The sequence below is a fragment of the Salvelinus alpinus genome, chromosome 16 (assembly GCF_045679555.1).
Source record: "Salvelinus alpinus chromosome 16, SLU_Salpinus.1, whole genome shotgun sequence".
Classification (NCBI taxonomy): Eukaryota; Metazoa; Chordata; class Actinopteri; order Salmoniformes; family Salmonidae; genus Salvelinus; species Salvelinus alpinus.
Window position 1 is genome coordinate 6,007,568 of NC_092101.1, and position 19,403 is coordinate 6,026,970.

The 19,403-nt window shown below is 43.2% G+C and overlaps 1 protein-coding gene across 2 annotated transcripts in view; it reads right to left on the reverse strand.

The window, feature by feature from the left end:
- The window catches only part of LOC139540686 (E3 ubiquitin-protein ligase RNF13-like), a 104,392-nt gene that overhangs the window by 63,914 nt on the left and 21,075 nt on the right, over positions 1-19,403 (reverse strand). For both annotated transcript variants that reach the window (XM_071344548.1, XM_071344549.1), the window contains exon 3: positions 19,237-19,317. In XM_071344548.1, the coding sequence (XP_071200649.1) occupies positions 19,237-19,317 (81 nt within the window). The remainder of the gene's footprint in view (positions 1-19,236; positions 19,318-19,403) is intronic.

The window sequence follows — 19,403 nt, forward strand, 5'->3', positions numbered from 1 at the left end:
AGGAACAGGCCGTGGAAGCTTTATTGCTGGCAAAAGTGTCCATAACCATAGATAATTCAACTGTTCTGTGTTCTTTTTCTCTATTCCTCTCTGCCTATCTTGTTGTACATGGAACCTGTCTCACATGCAGTTTGGAGGAAGAAGGATACCTTGACCTTCCGAATTCTATCCACCTCTTCTGTGCGGGTTATGTGTTCCTACCTCGTCTGCGGGCAGATCTGCAGCATTTCACAGAGTTGGAATAATCACCCTTTAAGTACAGAGGCGAACCTGACACCTCACCAGCTGTGGCATATCGGAATGCTCCAAACACCTGTACACATTTTTGGTTTTGCCTTAGCACTTAGCACAGGATGGGCCGCAGAGCCGCGCACAGAAGACAGACCTAGCCCATGGGGAAGGGAGGAGGAAGTGGGATGGGGGTGGACGTTCCTAGGCCCCATGCTCTTCTCAATTTACATTAACAACATAGCTCAGGCAGCAGGAAGCTCTCTCATCCATTTATACGCAGATGATACAGTCTTATACTCAGCTGGCCCCTCCCCGGATTTTGTGTTAAATGCTCTACAACAAAGCTTTCTTAGTGTCCAACAAGCTTTCTCTACCCTTAACCTTGTTCTGAACACCTCCAAAACAAAGGTCATGTGGTTTGGTAAGAAGAATGCCCCTCTTCCCACAGGTGTTATTACTACCAGTGAGGGTTTAGAGCTTGAGGTAGTCACCTCATACTTGGGAGTATGGCTAGGTGGTACACTGTCCTTCTCTCAGCACAAATCAAAGCTGCAGGCTAAAGTTCAATCTAGACTTGGTTTGCTCTATCATAATCGCTCCTCTTTCACCCCAGCTGCCAAACGAACCCTGTTCAGATAACCATTCTACCCATGCTAAATTACGGAGACATAATTTATAGATCAGCAGGTAAGGGTGCTCTTGAGCGGCTAGATGTTCTTTACCATTCGGCCATCAGATTCACCACCAATGCTTATAGGACACATCACTGCACTCTATACTCCTCTGTAAACTGGTCATCTCTGTATACCCGTCGCAAGACCCACTGGTTGACGCTTTGAGATATCTACTGCAGCCCTCATTCTCCACATACAACACCCGTTCTGCCAGTCACATTCTGTTAAAGGTCCCCAAAGCACACACATCCCTGGGTCGCTCCTCTTTTCAGTTCGGTGCAGCTAGTGACTGGAACGAGCTGCAACAAACACTCAAACTGGACAGTTTTATCTCAATCTCTTCATTCAAAGACTTAATCATGGACACTCTTGCTGACAGTTGTGGCTGCTTTGTATGAGGTATTGTTGTCTCTACCTTATTGACCTTTGTGCTGTTGACCCAATAATGTTTGTACCATGTTTTTGTGCTGCTACCATGTTGTGTTGCTACCATGTTGTTGCCATGTTCTGTTGCTACCATGCTGTGTTGCTGCCTTGTTATGTTGTTGTCTTAGGTCTCGCTTTATGTAGTGTTGTGTCTCTCTTGTTGTGATGTGTGTTTTGTCCTATATTTATATTGTATGAATTTTTTTATTTTTTTAATCCCAGGCCACCGTCCCCACAGGAGGCCTTTTGCCTTTTGGTAGGCCGTCATTGTAAATAAGAATTTGTTCATAACTGACTTGCCTAGTTAAATAAAAGGTTAAATAAATAATAAATAAATAAAACTCCGCCACACTGGGTAGCGCAGAGCAACACTTTAAGGTGTCCGCCATCTGCACGGCACAGGTATCTTGTAATGTGCTGTTAAATGTGGTGTAGGTCTTATTTATTTAAAGAGCATATTGAAGTTAGAAGCCACAGCATTTGAAGCAATAGCCTACAACCGTTTCGCGCTGCTCTGAGACAAGCATGGGGACTGGTCTTGATAAATCAATGAGACAGTTATTTTCACTGAATCTCTGTTTGGGTATTGGTTAGACTACAATTATGGTACAGAAATGTTATGCTCTTAGTGTTACGTTTATTTAACTTGGCAAGTCAGTTAAGAACAAATTCTTATTTCCCCGTCGGGGAATTGAACCCCAGTCTCCCACACGACACAGGGATTCTTTAGCTAAATAGCCCAGTACTGTAGCCTACTCCCGACAATCATATTTTCTGTTCCATCCTAACAGAAACCCAGAAGGTTTTTAGGTTTTCTTGGAATAGAAACACCATAATATTAATCAAATAAATTAAGCAACATTTCTTAAAATCAGTCCCATATACTATGTTCTTATAAAAAAAGTTTCAAATTCTCTAGTACAGCCACTATTGAAGGCTATCAAACGCTTCTCAAAGATGCCCTCTGGAGGTCAAACTAGCATTAACTACCAGTGGTTGGCACTTAAATAACTTGCCATAGAATTCTGCGGCACCATGCAAGCTGTGCCGCATTACGCTGCAACTTTTAAAGGACGAACCACTGTAAGTGATCATGTCAAATAATAATATACTATTGCCATTGTTTAAAGATTTTTACACTATTTTAGCTGAACAGGGTACCACTTACATTAAAACCCCGATACCATTCCTTATAATGGTTTGGGGCACCTGGGACAATCAAGGGAGCTTCAGGGGACCATGACACAATGTCCCAAGAATGTCATAAAAACATCCTCGGGGACATCCCCGATACAAACCGAGAACTAGACAAAAAAAACAGGGGTCCATGACAAGGTCCCAAGAATGTCCTAAAAAGTCTTCATGGCCGTCCCTGGGAAAAACCGGGGACGTTTTCTGTTGCAAAACGTTTCACAAAGTATTAATTTGCGTGCCCTAATGAACACGACCAGGGTTTAGCTCCTGCTTGGACCTCCCCAATCGTCTCAGATCTGCGACGGAGACTAGACAAGGTTTAGCGAGGAGGGAAGGGGACAGATTTTTGGGAGTTAGACGCAGCCAGACAGAGTTCTGGGTAAGTGCACCCGACGACACAGATCAGCACTCTGCTGGCAGGATAAGCAGGGGCCTTGACAGTAGACCGGGATACAGTCAACACGGTTGACACGCTACAATCACAAACCAGTTTGTTAACACAGCAGGACAGGGCTATGGTCCAAACACTGAAACACTGCACACCGATACGACCACAACCGCAGTAGGGAGACCTGCTGAAGCCAAACGGCATTGGACCGAAGATGTAGAGACCATATTGTTTGTACAAGATGGAATGAGAAGTACAATGTGGAACAATATGTCAAAGCAACATGATGAGGCCTAGGGTGTTGGTCACCACGCTTGCCTTCCTAAAAGCCACAGTGCATCCACACAGAGCCTGGCAGAGAGTTCAAACGGGTGGGTGAAGTGGCTGGGCTTCGCTCCAGTCAGAGGGGGGTGGAGAGGCTGGGCTTCGCTCCAGTCAGAGGGGGGTGGAGCGGGGGAATGAGAAAGAGCGGTAGAGTAAGAGAGTGAAAAAGGTCCAGTCGCCAGGACCACAAATACAAATTCCATCTAGACACCATCGCCCTAGAGCACACAAAACACTATACATACCTTGGCCTAAACATCAGCGCCACAGGTAACTTCCACAAAGCTGTGAACGATCTGAGAGGCAAGATGGGCATTCTATGCCATCAAAAGGAACATAAAATTCAACATACCAATTAGGATCTGGCTAAAAATACTTGATTCAGTCATAGAGCCCATTGCCCTTTATGGTTGGGAGGTCTGGGGTCCGCTCACCAATCAAGATTTCACAAAATGGGACAAACACCAAATTGAGACTCTGCATGCAGAATTCTGCAAATATATCCTCCATGTGCAACGTAGAACACCAAATAATTCATGCAGAGCAGAATTAGGCCAATACCCGCTAATTATCAAAATCCAGAAAATAGCCGTAAAATTCTACAACCACCTAAAAGGAAGCGATTCCCAAACCTTCCATAACAAAGCCATCACCTACAGAGAGATTAACCTGGAGAAGAGTCCCCTAAGCAAGCTGGTCCTGGGGCTCTGTTCACAAACACAAACACACCCCCCAGAGCCCCAGGATAGCAGCACAATTAGACCCAAGCAAATCATGAGAAAACAAAAAGATAATTACTTGACACATTGGAAAGAATTAACAAAAAAACAGAGCAAACTAGAATGCTATTTGGCCCTAAACAGAGAGTACACAGTGGCAGAATACCTGACCACTGTGACTGACCCAAACTTAAGGAAAGCTTTGACTATGTACAGACTCAGTGAGCATAGCCTTGCTATTGAGAAAGGCCGCCATAGGCAGACATGGCTCTCAAGAGAAGACAGGCTATGTGCACACTGCCCACAAAATGAGGTGTAAACTGAGCTGCACTTCCTAACCTCCTGCCCAATGTATGACCATATTATAGACACATATTTCCCTCAGATTACACAGATCCACAAAGAATTCGAAAACAACCCAATTTTGATAAACTCCCATATCTATTGGGCGAAATACCAGTGTGCCATCACAGCAGCAAGATTTGTGACCTGTTGTCACAAGAAAAGGGCAACCAGTGAAGAACAAACACCATTGTAAATACTTATTTATGCTTATTTATTTTCTTTAACCATTTGTACATTGTTGTTACAATGTAATGTTTACTGTTAATTTTTATTGTTTATTTCACTTTTGTATATTATCTACCTCACTTGCTTTGGCAATGTTAACACATGTTTCCCATGCCAATAAAGCCCCTTGAATTGAATTGAGTGAGTAAGAGAGAGACAGAGAAAAAGGGGATTGATTGCTTGGTTTCTCTAATGATTGCCTCGCCTGGTTCACCAACTACTTCTCTGATCGAGTTCAGTGTGTCAAATCGGAGGGTCTGTTGTCCGGGCCTCTGGCAGTCTCTATGGGGGTGCCACAGGGTTCAATTCTTGGACCGACTCTCTTCTCTGTATACATCAATGATGTCGCTCTTGCTGCTGGTGATTCTCTGATCCACCTCTACGCAGACGACACTATTCTGTATACTTCTGGCCCTTCTTTTGACACTGTGTTAACAACCCTCCAGGCGAGCTTCAATGCCATACAACTCTCCTTCCGTGGCCTCCAATTGCTCTTAAATACAAGTAAAACTAAATGCATGCTCTTCAACCGATCGCTGCCTGCACCTGCCCGCCTGTCCAACATCACTACTCTGGACGGCTCTGACCTAGAATATGTGGACAACTACAAATACCTAGGTGTCTGGTTAGACTGTAAACTCTCCTTCCAGACTCACATCAAACATCTCCAATCCAAAGTTAAATCTAGAATTGGCTTCCTATTCCGCAACAAAGCATCCTTCACTCATGCTGCCAAACATACCCTTGTAAAACTGACCATCCTACCAATCCTCGACTTCGGTGATGTCATTTACAAAATAGCCTCCAAAACCCTACTCAATAAATTGGATGCAGTCTATCACAGTGCCATCCGTTTTGTCACCAAAGCCCCATACACTACCCACCACTGCGACCTGTACGCTCTCGTTGGCTGGCCCTCGCTTCATACTCGTCGCCAAACCCACTGGCTCCAGGTCATCTACAAGACCCTGCTAGGTAAAGTCCCCCCTTATCTCAGCTCGCTGGTCACCATAGCAGCACCTACCTGTAGCATGCGCTCCAGCAGGTATATCTCTCTGGTCACCCCCAAAACCAATTCTTCCTTTGGCCGCCTCTCCTTCCAGTTCTCTGCTGCCAATGACTGGAACGAACTACAAAAATCTCTGAAACTGGAAACACTTATCTCCCTCACTAGCTTTAAGCACCAGCTGTCAGAGCAGCTCATAGATTACTGCACCTGTACATAGCCCATCTATAATTTAGCCCAAACAACTACCTCTTTACCTACTGTATTCATTTATTTATTTTGCTCCTTTGCACCCCATTATTTCTATCTCTACTTTGCACTTTCTTCCACTGCAAACCAACCATTCCAGTGTTTTTATTTTTATTAACTTGCTATATTGTATTTACTTCGCCACCATGGCCTTTTTTTATATTTTTATTTATTTATATATATATTTTGTTTGCCTTTCACCTCCCTTACCTCACTTGCTCACATTGTATATAGACTTATTTTTCACTGTATTATTGACTGTATGTTTGTTTTACTCCATGTGTAACCATGTGTTGTTGTGTGTCGAACTGCTTTGCTTTATCTTGGCCAGGTCGCAATTGTAAATGAGAACGTGTTCTCAATTTGCCTACCTGGTTAAATAAAGGTGAAATAAATAAAAATAAAATAAAAAGAGAGATAAACAGAAAGAAAAAAAACAATGAATGCGCAAGAGTGACAAAGAATAAGAGAGGGAGAGGACTGAGCGGGTAAGAAAAACAGAGAGAGAAGGAGAGAAAGCTAGAGAGAGAGTAGGCATGCCCTCATCGCTCAGCCTTTATAATCAGATGCCTTACGCAAGTAAGCCTGGCAGGCTGAACACATACAGTGACAGACGTGACCCCTGCCTATTTACTAGAACTCAGAGGGGAGGGGCTGAACTCATCAGTTGGCACCGCCGTCCCTCGTCCTAGCCCACCCCAAACTGGGTTGCCTGGGGGAAATACTGTCACAACAGCAGGTGGGGGCATTGCCACCATGGAGCCAGCAGACCTGCAATACCACGTCAGGCCATGCTCCAATGGTCTTGAATTATACCCTTTTCGTACTAACGTGCCGAAACGACCTGTACTGTGCTGGTTTAGATATGTTCTCTTCACATGGTCTTTTCCAGCATGGTTCCAGAAACTATGGTGGATGTGTAACCAGGCCAGAACAGTTTGGCTTGGTTTAGCTTGACTTGGCTCAGTAGTGTGAAAAGGGTATTAGAAAGCTAGCTTCCTTTCCTAGCCTCCTTTCCTTCATGACGACTGAACTGTGAGGACTTGAAAGGTGCACGCACAATGGTGAAATCCTATACAGACCTTGATTCACTAATCAGTTGTGAAGGAAAGGATACAGGGAAAGGAAGCTATTTCAAACTTCCGGCGCCGAAAAAGAGATGGCCGCCTCGCTTCGCGTTCCTTGGAAAATATGCAGTATTTAGTTTTTTTATGTGTTATTTCTTACATCGGTACCCCAGGTAATCTTAGGTTTCATTACATACAGTCGGGAGGAACTACTGAATATACGATTAACGTCAACTCATCATCGTTCCTACCAGGAATATGACTTTCCCGAAACGGATCCAGTGTTTTGCCTTCCACCCAATACAATGGATCTGATCCCAGCCGGCGACCCTGTGCGACGCCGTAAAAGGGGAAAACGAGGCGGTCTCGTGGTCAGGCTTCGGAGACGGGCACATCGCGCTCCACTCCCTAGCATACTACTCGCCAATGTCCAGTCTCTTGACAATAAGGTTGATGAAATCCGAGCACGGGTAGCATTCCAGAGAGACATCAGGGATTGCAACGTGCTCTGCTTCACGGAAACATGGCTAACTCAAGGGACGCTAACGAAGTCGGTGCAGCCAGCTGGTTTCTTCATGCATCGCGCCGACAGAAACAAACATCTTTCTGGTAAGAAGAGGGGCGGGGGGGTATGCCTTATGATTAACGAGACGTGGTGTGATCATCATAACAACACACAGGAACTCAAGTCATTCTGTTCACCTGATCTAGAACTCCTCACAATCAAATGTCGACCGCATTATCTACCAAGGGAATTCTCTTCAATCATAATCACAGCCGTATATATTCCCCCCCAAGCAGACACATCGATGGCCCTGAACGAACTTTATCTGACTCTTTGTAAACTGGAAACAACACACCCTGAGGCTGCATTCATCGTAGCTGGGGATTTTAACAAGGCTAATCTAAAAACAAAACTCCCTAAATTCTATCAGCATATCGATTGTGCTACCAGGGCTGGAAAAACCCTAGATCATTGTTATACTAATTTCCGCGACGCATATAAGGCCCTCCCCCGCCCCCCTTTCGGAAAAGCTGACCACGACTCCATTTTGTTGATTCCAGCCTACAAACAGAAACTAAAACAACAAGCTCCCGCGCTCAGGTCTGTTCAACGCTGGTCCGACCAATCTGAATCCACGCTTCAAGACTGCTTCGATCACGCGGATTGGAATATGTTCCGCATTGCGTCCAACAACAATATTGACGAATATGCTGATTCGGTGAGCGAGTTCATTAGGAAGTGCATTGACGATGTCGTACCCACAGCAACGATTAAAACATTCCCAAACCAGAAACCGTGGATTGACGGCAGCATTCGCGTGAAACTGAAAGCGCGAACCACTGCTTTTATCCAGGGCAAGGTGACCGGAAGCATGACCGAATACAAACAGTGTAGCTATTCTCTCCGCAAGGCAATCAAACAGGCTAAGTCCCAGTACAGAGACAAAATCGAGTCGCAATTCAACAGCTCAGACACAAGAGGTATGTGGCAGGGTCTACAGTCAATCACGGATTACAAAAAGAAAACCAGCCCCGTCGCGGACCAGGATGTCTTGCTCCCAGTCAGGCTAAACAACTTTTTTGCCCGCTTTGAGGACAATACAGTGCCACTGACACGGCCCCCTACCAAAACCTGCGGGCTCTCCTTCACTGCAGCCGAGGTGAGTAAAACATTTAAACGTGTTAACCCTCGCAAGGCTGCAGGCCCAGACGGCATTCCCAGCCGCGTCCTCAGAGCATGCGCAGACCAGCTGGCTGGTGTGTTTACGGACATATTCAATCAATCCTTATCCCAGTCTGCTGTTCCCACATGCTTCAAGAGGGCCACCATTGTTCCTGTTCCCAAGAAAGCTAAGGTAACTGAGCTAAACGACTACCGCCCCGTAGCACTCACTTCCGTCATCATGAAGTGCTTTGAGAGACTAGTCAAGGACCATATCACCTCCACCCTACCGGACACCCTAGACCCACTCCAATTTGCTTACCGACCCAATAGGTCCACAGACGACGCAATCGCAACCACACTGCACACTGCCCTAACCCATCTGGACAAGAGGAATACCCATGTGAGAATGCTGTTCATCGATTACAGCTCAGCATTTAACACCATAGTACCCTCCAAACTCGTCATCAAGCTCGAGACCCTGGGTCTCGACCCCGCCCTGTGCAACTGGGTCCTGGACTTCCTGACGGGCCGCCCCCAGGTGGTGAGGGTAGGTAACAACATCTCCACCCCGCTGATCCTCAACACTGGGGCCCCACAAGGGTGCGTTCTGAGCCCTCTCCTGTACTCCCTGTTCACCCACGACTGCGTGGCCATGCACGCCTCCAACTCAATCATCAAGTTTGCGGATGACACTACAGTGGTAGGCTTGATTACCAACAACGACGAGACGGCCTACAGGGAGGAGGTGAGGGCCCTCGGAGTGTGGTGTCAGGAAAATAACCTCACACTCAACGTCAACAAAACAAAGGAGATGATTGTGGACTTCAGGAAACAGCAGAGGGAGCACCCCCCTATCCACATTGACGGGTCAGTAGTGGAGAAGGTGGAAAGTTTTAAGTTCCTCGGTGTACACATCACGGACAAACTGAATTGGTCCACCCACACAGACAGCGTTGTGAAGAAGGCGCAGCAGCGCCTCTTCAACCTCAGGAGGCTGAAGAAATTCGGCTTGTCACCAAAAGCACTCACAAACTTCTACAGATGCACAATCGAGAGCATCCTGTCGGGCTGTATCACCGCCTGGTACGGCAACTGCTCCGCCCACAACCGTAAGGCTCTCCAGAGGGTAGTGAGGTCTGCAGAACGCATCACCGGGGGCAAACTACCTGCCCTCCAGGACACCTACACCACCCGATGTCACAGGAAGGCCATAAAGATCATCAAGGACAACAACCACCCAAGCCACTGCCTGTTCACCCCGCTATCATCCAGAAGGCGAGGTCAGTACAGGTGCATCAAAGCAGGGACCGAGAGACTGAAAAACAGCTTCTATCTCAAGGCCATCAGACTGTTAAACAGCCACCACTAACATTTAGCGGCCGCTGCCAACATACTGACTCAACTCCAGCCACTTTAAAAATGGGAATTGATGGAAATGATGTAAAAATGTACCACTAGCCACTTTAAACAATGCCACTTAATATAATGTTTACATACCCTACATTACCCATCTCATATGTATATACTGTACTCTATATCATCTACTGCATCTTGCCATCTTTATGTAATACATGTACCACTAGCCACTTTAAACTATGCCACTTTATGTTTACATACCCTACAGTACTCATCTCATATGTATATACCGTACTCTATACCATCTACTGCATCTTGCCATGCCGTTCTGTACCACCACTCATTCATATATCTTTATGTACATATTCTTTATCCCTTTACACTTGTGTGTGTGTATAAGGTAGTAGTTGTGGAATTGTTAGGTTAGATTACTTGTTGGTTATTACTGCATTGTCGGAACTAGAAGCACAAGCATTTCGCTACACTCGCATTAACATCTGCTAACCATGTGTATGTGACTAATAAAATTTGATTTGATTTGATTTGGACCTATAGATAACTGCCAAAATAAAGGAAACACTTGAGTAAATGAGGGATACAAAGTATATTGAAAGCAGGTGATTCCACACAGCTGTGGTTATTGAGTTAATTAACCAATTAACATCCCATCATGCTCAGGGTCAAGTATAAAAAATCCCAGTTGCCCATTATTTTGGCAACAATGTCTAGAAGAGATCTCAGTAAGTTTCAAAGGGGGGTCTCAAAGGAGTATAGGGGGTTTAAAGTGTTAAATTAAATTAATTAGTTAATTAAAGTTGACTGTGCCTTTAAACAGCTTGGAGAATTCCAGAAAATTACGTCATGGCTTTAGAAGCTTCTGATAGGCTAATTGACATAATTTGAGTCAAATGGAGGTGTACCTGTGGATGTATTTCAAGGCCTACCTTCAAACTCAGTGCCTCTTTGCTTGACATCATGGGAAAATCAAAAGAAATCAGCCAAGACCTCAGAAAAAAAACTGTAGACCTCCACAAGTCTGGTTCATCCTTGGGAGCAATATCCAAACGCCTGAAGGTACCACGTTCATCTGAACAAACAATAGTACGGAAGTATAAACACCATGGGACCACGCAGCCGTCATACCGTTCAGGAAGGAGAGACGTTCTGTCTCCTAGAGATGAACGTACTTTGGTGCGAAAAGTGCAAATCAATCCCAGAACAGCAAAGGACCTTGTGAAGATGCTGGAGGAAACAGATACAAAAGTATCTATATCCACAGTAAAACAAATCCTATATCGACATAACCTGAAAGGCCGCTTAGCAAGGAAGAAGCCACTGCTCCAAAACCGCCATAAAAAAGCCAGACTACGGTTTGCAATTGCACATGGGCACAAAGATCGTACTTTTTGGAGAAATGTCCTCTGGTCTGATGAAACAAAAATAGAACTGTTTGGCCATAATGACCATCGCCGAAGATCACCATCCCAACCGTGAAGCACGTTGGTGGCAGCATCATGTTGTGGGGGTGCTTTGCTGCAGGAGGGACTGGTGCACTTCACAAAATAGATGGCATCATGAGAAAGGAAAATTCTGTGGATATATTGAAGCAACATCTCAAGACATCAGTCAGGAATTTAAAGCTTGGTCGCAAATGGGTCCTCCAAATGGACAATGACCCAAAGCATACTTCCAAAGTTGTGGCAAAATGGCTTAAGGACAACAAAGTCAAGGTATTGGAGTGGCCATCACAAAACCCTGACCTCAATCCTATAGAACATTTGTGGGCAGAACTGAAAAAGCATGTGCGAGCAAGGAGGCCTTACAAATCTGACTCAGTTACACCAGCTCTGTCAGGAGGAATGGGCAAAAATTCACCCAACTTATTGTGGGAAGCTTGTGGAAGGCTACCCGAAAAGTTTGACCCAAGTTAAACAATTTAAACGCAATGCTACCAAACACTAATTGAGTGTATGTAAACTTCTGACCCACTGAGAATGTGATGAAAGAAATAAAAGCTGAAATAAATCATTCTCTCTACTATTATTCTGACATTTCACATTCTTCAAATAAAGTGGTGATCCTAACTGACCTAAGACGGAAGTTTTACTAGGATTAAATGTCAGGATTTGTGAAAAACTGAGTTTAAATGTATTTGGCTATGGTGTATGTAAACTTCCGACTTCAACTGTAACTTATAAATGAGCTTAGTTCAACTGTCGTACCCCGCCAGAAACCAAAATTTTAGCTCATTTTACTCCAATGTATGTAAACAAAGTAAATGTAAACAAACACTATATAACCTCAAAACGTGGTTACCCTGCAAACAATAATGAGTCATTAGGAGGTCCCTGGGACGTCACGGAATGGTGGCCTAAATTCATCAGAATGTTGTGTCATGGTCCCCTGGAAGTTTTGTCTAGTTCCCGGATGGTCCCGGGGACGTTCCTGAGGATGTTTTTAACACTTTCTTGGGACATTGTGTCGTGGTCCCCTGGAGGTTTTTGTCTAGTTCCCGGTTTTAAATCTCAGCTCTGTTAAAAATACATGGAAGAATAACTATTATATTTATCATATTGATTCAGGAGCAACATTAAAACAGAATAATCTGCCCCACCATCAACTATACTGAAAACCCATACTCAAATTGCTGAAATAAGTAAATTAAATCAATGAAAGAATAGTCAGATTAACTGATTAAAATAGCAGGGCAGATGGAACTCTTTAGCTAAATGCAGAGATGTATTATAGGTAATGAATGTGTAGGGGACATCTGAAATTCTAATTACTGACTGTTGGCGAAGCAGAAAGAACTGCATACCTCAAATCCAGAGGTTGTGAGTTCAAATCCCAGGTGGGGTCATATTAAAGAGTCAATACTAATAATAATGGCGCCGGAGGGGATGGCTGCTGTTTTACCGGCTCCTAACCAACTGTGCCATTTTGTATGTTTTTTCACATTGTTTGTAACTTATTTTGTACATAATGTTGCTGCTACTGTCTCTTATGACCCAAAAGAGATTCTGGATATCAGAACAGCGTTTACTCACCTTGAACAGTACAAAGATTTTTTCTGTAATGAGTCCAACGCGAAGGATATACTGCTTCTCTGAGAACAGGCCCAAAACCCCAACATTCGCGTGAAGAAAATACGGAAATAAAGGGGGCAGAGATCAGGGTGCCTTGTGAGAATTCGTCAGCGAGTGGGTAAACCGCCTCTACCATCCGTTCGATTTTAATGCAGGCAAACTTAAATTAGTTTTACCTTATTTCTACCAGCATGTCACGTGCAATCTGAGGAAAAAAACTCTAAAGCACCTTTACTCTACACACAGGAGACGCATACAAAGCTCTCCCTCTCCCTCCATTTGGCAAATCTCACCATAATTATACCCTCCCGATTGCTGCTTACAAGCAAAAACAAAAGCAGGAAGTACCTGTGACTTGCTCAATACGGAAGTGGTCAGATGACGCGGATGCTACGCTTCAGGACTGTTTTGCTAGCACAGACTGGAATATGTTCTAGGATTCATCCAATGGCATTGAGTATACCACCTCAGTCACCGGCTTCATCAATAAGTGCATTGACGACATCGTCCCCACAGTGACCGTACGTACATATCCCAACCAGAAGCCATGGATTACAGGCAACATCCGCACCGAGCTAAAGAGCTTCCGCTTTCCAGGAGTGGGACAGTAATCCAGACACTTATAAGAAATCCCGCTATGCCCTCAAACGGATCATCAAACAGGCAAAGCATCAATACAGGACAAAGATTGAATCCTACTACACCGGCTCTGATGCTCGTAGGTTGTTGCAGGGCTTGAAAATTATTAGCGACCCAGTGATGGGAACCTACCAGACGAGCTAAATGCCTTTTATGCTCGCTTCGAGGCAAGCAACACTGAATCATGCATGAGAGCACCAGTTGTTCCGGACGACTATGTGATCACGCACTCTTTAGCCGATGTGAGCAACGAACTTGAAACATTGTACCAACTATTAACTTGGGTCCAGCCCGAAGCTTGTCATAGCGAACTTGCAACATTGTATAAAATATTCCCTCTCCAGTGAGCTCAGGACAGACACAGCTGTAGGCTAAGAAGCAGATAATAAGCAGTGCTTGACTTGGAGCAGAGTAACACCACCTCAAATTTTCAACTGCTTTTCTACTGCTTGAGCTCCTGTTCCTCTAGCTCAAATGTATTGTGGAGCTCCTGGACCTAAATATAAACCGTGCCAGTACCCAAAATGAGTACCGGAACCTGTTTTAGTCCAAGTTAAGCACTGACGTTTCCACTGGATCAGAGAATGACATTTTTCCCTTTCATGCTGAGTGGTTATCGAAAGAAAGAGAGCTGGAAAGATTTTTCAAATACATTGAAGAACTAATGTAATTCTTAATGGATGTAAAAACAGACTTTGTTTGCTTGCTGTTTGAGGTGAAGAAAACATTACTTTGAGAAGCTCCACAGGTCGTTAGTGGTGGTGAGTTAAGCCAATCAGAACTCCTATCAGATCCCCAAATGGACACATGTATATGCCTACATTTGCGCGCAGACCAGGTAGCATATAGGCCTACTTCTATGCGTGCAGGTCCTGACTCAACATCGTCAGGAGAGCTCCAAAAAAAAGACAATGACTAAATTGACAGAACTAGTAAATGGAATTAAATAAACCAAAACTTGTTTCTCACAAGTGTAGCATAGGTTGTGCACTCTGCAAACAATGTGTCTACTCCGACAATGAGAAAAAGAAGACAGGAATATAATATTGAAATGACCGTAACCAAAGTAACAAACATTGTAGATTCGATATTATAGGAATGAACGGTAAAAGTACTACTGGTGATATGTAATGCGGTATTAACCTATTTAATCCCATCAGTCACAATAGTGACCGTAAAAAACGTTTCCAGTTATAAGGCTCTAAAACTTTTACTGAATGATCTATCAATGCATTTCCAGCAAATATTGAAATAATAAAGGGTCTCAATGAAAGATGTGCAGTGTCACATGTTTAGTGTAAATTGTCACATGACCAGAGCTGTTTACTTCCTGGTTGCACCATGAGAAGAGGATGGCTGCATCAAAGCTCCCAAACAAAAGGTTAGTAAAGTATGTTAACATAAAGATAGGACAAAGATTTTTGGTACACATCATCTTTAAGGTGTCTAGTATTGATACATGCATTTGCAATTACTCAACTTTGTTCAGTGTGGTCATAGAATGTGTAAACATGTTGACGGCAACAATAGTGACCCGTGGGATATCACAGTGCATCTAGGTATACACATACTGATACACATACATAGGTCTTGTTCTACCTAACTTTCTACTCTGTTCTTTCTTTTAGTTTCACTTTGAGTCAAGTTCGGGATATGTTAGATCTAGGTGACTGCTCAGACAAGGCATGCAACATTGCAGTTATCCCTCAAAATGAGAAAGATGCTGTCCTGAGTGATTGTGATAGCGATGGGTCAGATATGGACTATGGACAGGCCATTTGCCAGCCAGGCTGTTGAATGCATATGCTGAACCTATGCAAACAGATCATGACAGGAACAACGTTATCAGTGATGATGACCTACCCCTCACCCCCCCCATCCACAACCTCCCCATCACCCCCCTCCATTGTTGATAATGAAGAGCCAAGGGCCTCTACCCGCCAGAGGGTCCAGTCAGAAGAGCCAAGGGCCTCTACAAGCCATAGATGTTAGCCAGAAGAGCCAAGGGAAAGCTACAGGTGGCCAAAAATAAAAATTAAGTGTTCAAACGATCGTAGAGGCCTGCCACCACTGTGATTCCAAAACACATAGTATACAGCCCAAATATGCAAAAAATTGGCACGAAACCACTGAGCCACGGAAGGAGGTCTTTACTGGCTGCTACTGTTGAAGATCAGGCAAGATATGATATAGCTTCTCACTGGCCAATCAACACGATGTACCGGTTCCAGAGAAGTCGTCATTGTGACAAACGTACTATGCATGTGAGAAATGCAAAGTGCCACTGCACATTGAGTGCTTCAAGATATACCATGGACAGTAGAAAAGGAGAGTGAATGAAAAAGGGCTGAAAAAGACAATACAAGAAAAATAGAAAAGTCGTTAAAGGGTGAGGAGAAGCAGTACAACGGACTCTAGGAAGAAAAGAAAAGTCGACGAAAAAGACAATCAAAATGACTGAAATGTTTTTGGAAAAGAAGTTCAATTGATTCAAGACATACTGTATGACAGTAGGTCTGACTGATCACAGTTTAAAATAGTTATGCACAAACTAATCTTGCACTTGGTTCTGAAGCCTACCTCTATGATATATATATATATATATATATATATAAGCACTCATTGTGCAGTGGCGCTTTTTATATAAATAATTGTATTTTGTTCAGTGTAGGCCTCTACTTGAATGCATATTCTACAGGCTACCTCTATCCTAAATGTTACCTTTATGTTCAGTGGGAATGAATCACACGACTGCTATACAGTTGTTAGTGAATGTTGCACTAAAATGTCACAATGACAATGTTACAATGAATATTGCACTAAAGTACAAGTTCAAAAGTTACAATATTAGTGTTTCAATACATGTTGCACTAAAGTAACAGAGTTACAATGTATGTTACAATAAAGTAACAATGTTGAAATACGTTGATGGTTGTTTTTTTTGTCTTTGCTCTCAGTATTCATATCGGTGTTGTAAAAGGGTTTTTGATGTGTAAAATAGTCACAGTAGAATGTGAAGGGGCATTCTAGAGGCAATACTGGGGACTGCTAATGACAGATTTAAATGTCTTAATAACTGGGCTGGGATTTATAAGAACTTTGATAACTGCATAGGAGAAATATGTTAATTTAGTATAGGTAACATTATCCCACCGGTGACCATAAAACACACTTTTTCACCTACTTTTCCATAAAAATTTCGAAAAATAATGATTGACTACTTCAAAGAGTTACTAATGACACTTGATTTGGATATTTTCATGTCTGGGAAAAATTCGGGATTAAATGGGTTAATATACACTAACAATCAAACACAAACAATTCACACAATTAAGCAATGAAACCATGAATGTGCAGAATTTCCATTGTTCATCTGGGTGCATGGTCAATCCGACATCTGCATTGGCCATGCAGCACTTACGGTCGTGATATGGCCTCAGCAGAAGTCAGGTCATTCATAATTCTTGCATTTCGCAGAGCAGTGCAGAGCTATTGTCAAGGAAGTGAATTTGTGTTTATACAGGATGTACCGCCCACACCTACCGTCAACCAATCATGTCAATGCGGAACTATAGAGCCCTCCACATTTGAAAAAGATTTGGGAGGCACATGGCGATGAGATACAGAGCTGGATTTGTTTTCTGCATGCCTCCGCAATTGCGTCACACCCTCCATATGGAGTCTCCGACCACATTTTCAAATCAAGCATAAATTGGATTTTAGTCTAGGCCTCCTCAATGGATGAGTTCACTGAGATGGGCACAAATATATACAGTACCAGTCAAAAGTTTGGAAACACCTACTCATTCAAAAGGTTTTTCTTTATTTTTACTATTTTCAACATTGTAGAATAATAGTGAAGACATCAAAACTATGAAATAACACATATGGAATTACGTAGTAACCATGTAGTAATCATGTAGCTTTCCCAACAGTCTTGAAGGAGTTCCTACATATGCTGAGCACTTGTTGGCTGCTTTTCCTTCACTCTGCGGTCCAACTCATCCAAACCATCTCAATTGGGTTGAGGTCGGGTGATTGTGGCCAGGTCATCTGATGCAGCACTCCATCACTCTCCTTCTTGGTCAAATAGCCCTTACACAGCCTGGAGGTGTGTTTTGGGTTATTGTCCTGTTGAAAAACAAATGATAGTCCCACTAAGCGCAAACCAGATGGGATGGTGTATCGCTTCAGAATGCTGTGGTGCCTTGAATTCTAAATCCATCACAGACTGTGTCACCATCAAAGCACCCCCACACATCACACCACCTCCTCCATGCTTCACTGTGGGAACCACACACGCAAAGATAATGCGTTCATCTACTCTGCGTCTCACAAAGACACGGCGGTTGGAACCAAAATTCTCAAACTTGGACTCATCAGACCAAAAGACAGATTTCCACCGGTCTAATGTCCATTGCTCATGTTTCTTGGCCCATGCAAGTCTCTTCTTATTATTGGTGTCCTTTAGTAGTGGTTTCTTTGCAGCAATTCGACCATGAAGGCCTGATTCACACAGTCTTCTCTGAATAGTTTATGCTGAGATGTGTCTGTTACTTGAACTCTGTGAAGCATTTATTTGGGCTGCAATTTCTGAGGATGGTAACTCTAATGAGCTTATCCTCTGCAGCACAGGTAACTCTGGGTCTTCCTTTCTTGTGGCGGTCCTCACGAGAGCCAGTTTCATCGTAGCGCTTGATGGTTTTTACGACTGCACTTAGAGAAACTTGCAAAGTTCTTGACTGACGTTCATGTCTTAAAGTCATGGACTATTTGCTTACCAAATAGGGCAATCTTCTGTATACCACTCCTACCTTGTCACAACACAACTGATTGGCTCAAATGCATTAAGGAAAGAAATTAGACAAATTAACAAGGTTACACCTGTTAATTGAAATCCATTGCAGGTGACTACATCATGAAGCTGGTTGACAGAATGCCAAGAGTGTACAAAGCTGTCAAGGCAAAGGGTGGCTACTTTGAATAATCTAAAATACAAAATATATTTTGATTTGTTTAACACTTTTGGTTACTACATGATTCCATGTGTGTTATTTCATAGTTTTGATGTCTTCACTATTATTCTACAATGTAGAAAATAGTAAAATAAAGAAAAACCCTTGAATGAGTAGGTGTGTCTAAACTTTTGACTGGTACTGTATATTAGTCGACAGGTCGATTGTTTGGTCGTTAAGCAGTTGGTCGACCGAGATTGTTTTAGTCGAGCAATAACAAATATATATAGATATTTGTTATTGCTCGACTAAAACATATATATTTGTTATTGTTCGACTAAAACAATCTCGGTCGACCAACAGCCTAACGACCAAACAATCGACCAGTCGACTAATTGAGGTCAGCCCTAAACTCAATATTAGGAAGGAGTTCCTAATGTTTTGTACACTCAGTGTATATGCATTAGTGATCATTTTTGATAATCAATTCACTCTTACACATTTTTTTGTTTTACATTAGAATGCCAATCTCAGAAAAACTATCTCAAGAAAAAATGCCGCCGAAAATTGGATTCCATGCTTATCGTTCATATTCTGATGATGGTTATACTTTAACTTGTGTCAATGGCAGTGAAATGACTGGGTATGTAAACAGTCAACGTATGGACCATTGCTGTACCCACCTTGAGTCCATCGCTGGGCAACCGGTACCCAAACCGTGCAGGCAGGTCATCAAAGTTTCCTGTTTTGTTGTCAAATGTGTACTGAAAGAGAAATAAGAATACAAATCGTATCATGAACTACTTGGTGGTGTTAATAACTAGAAGCTCCAAGCACAGAGCCAAAATAT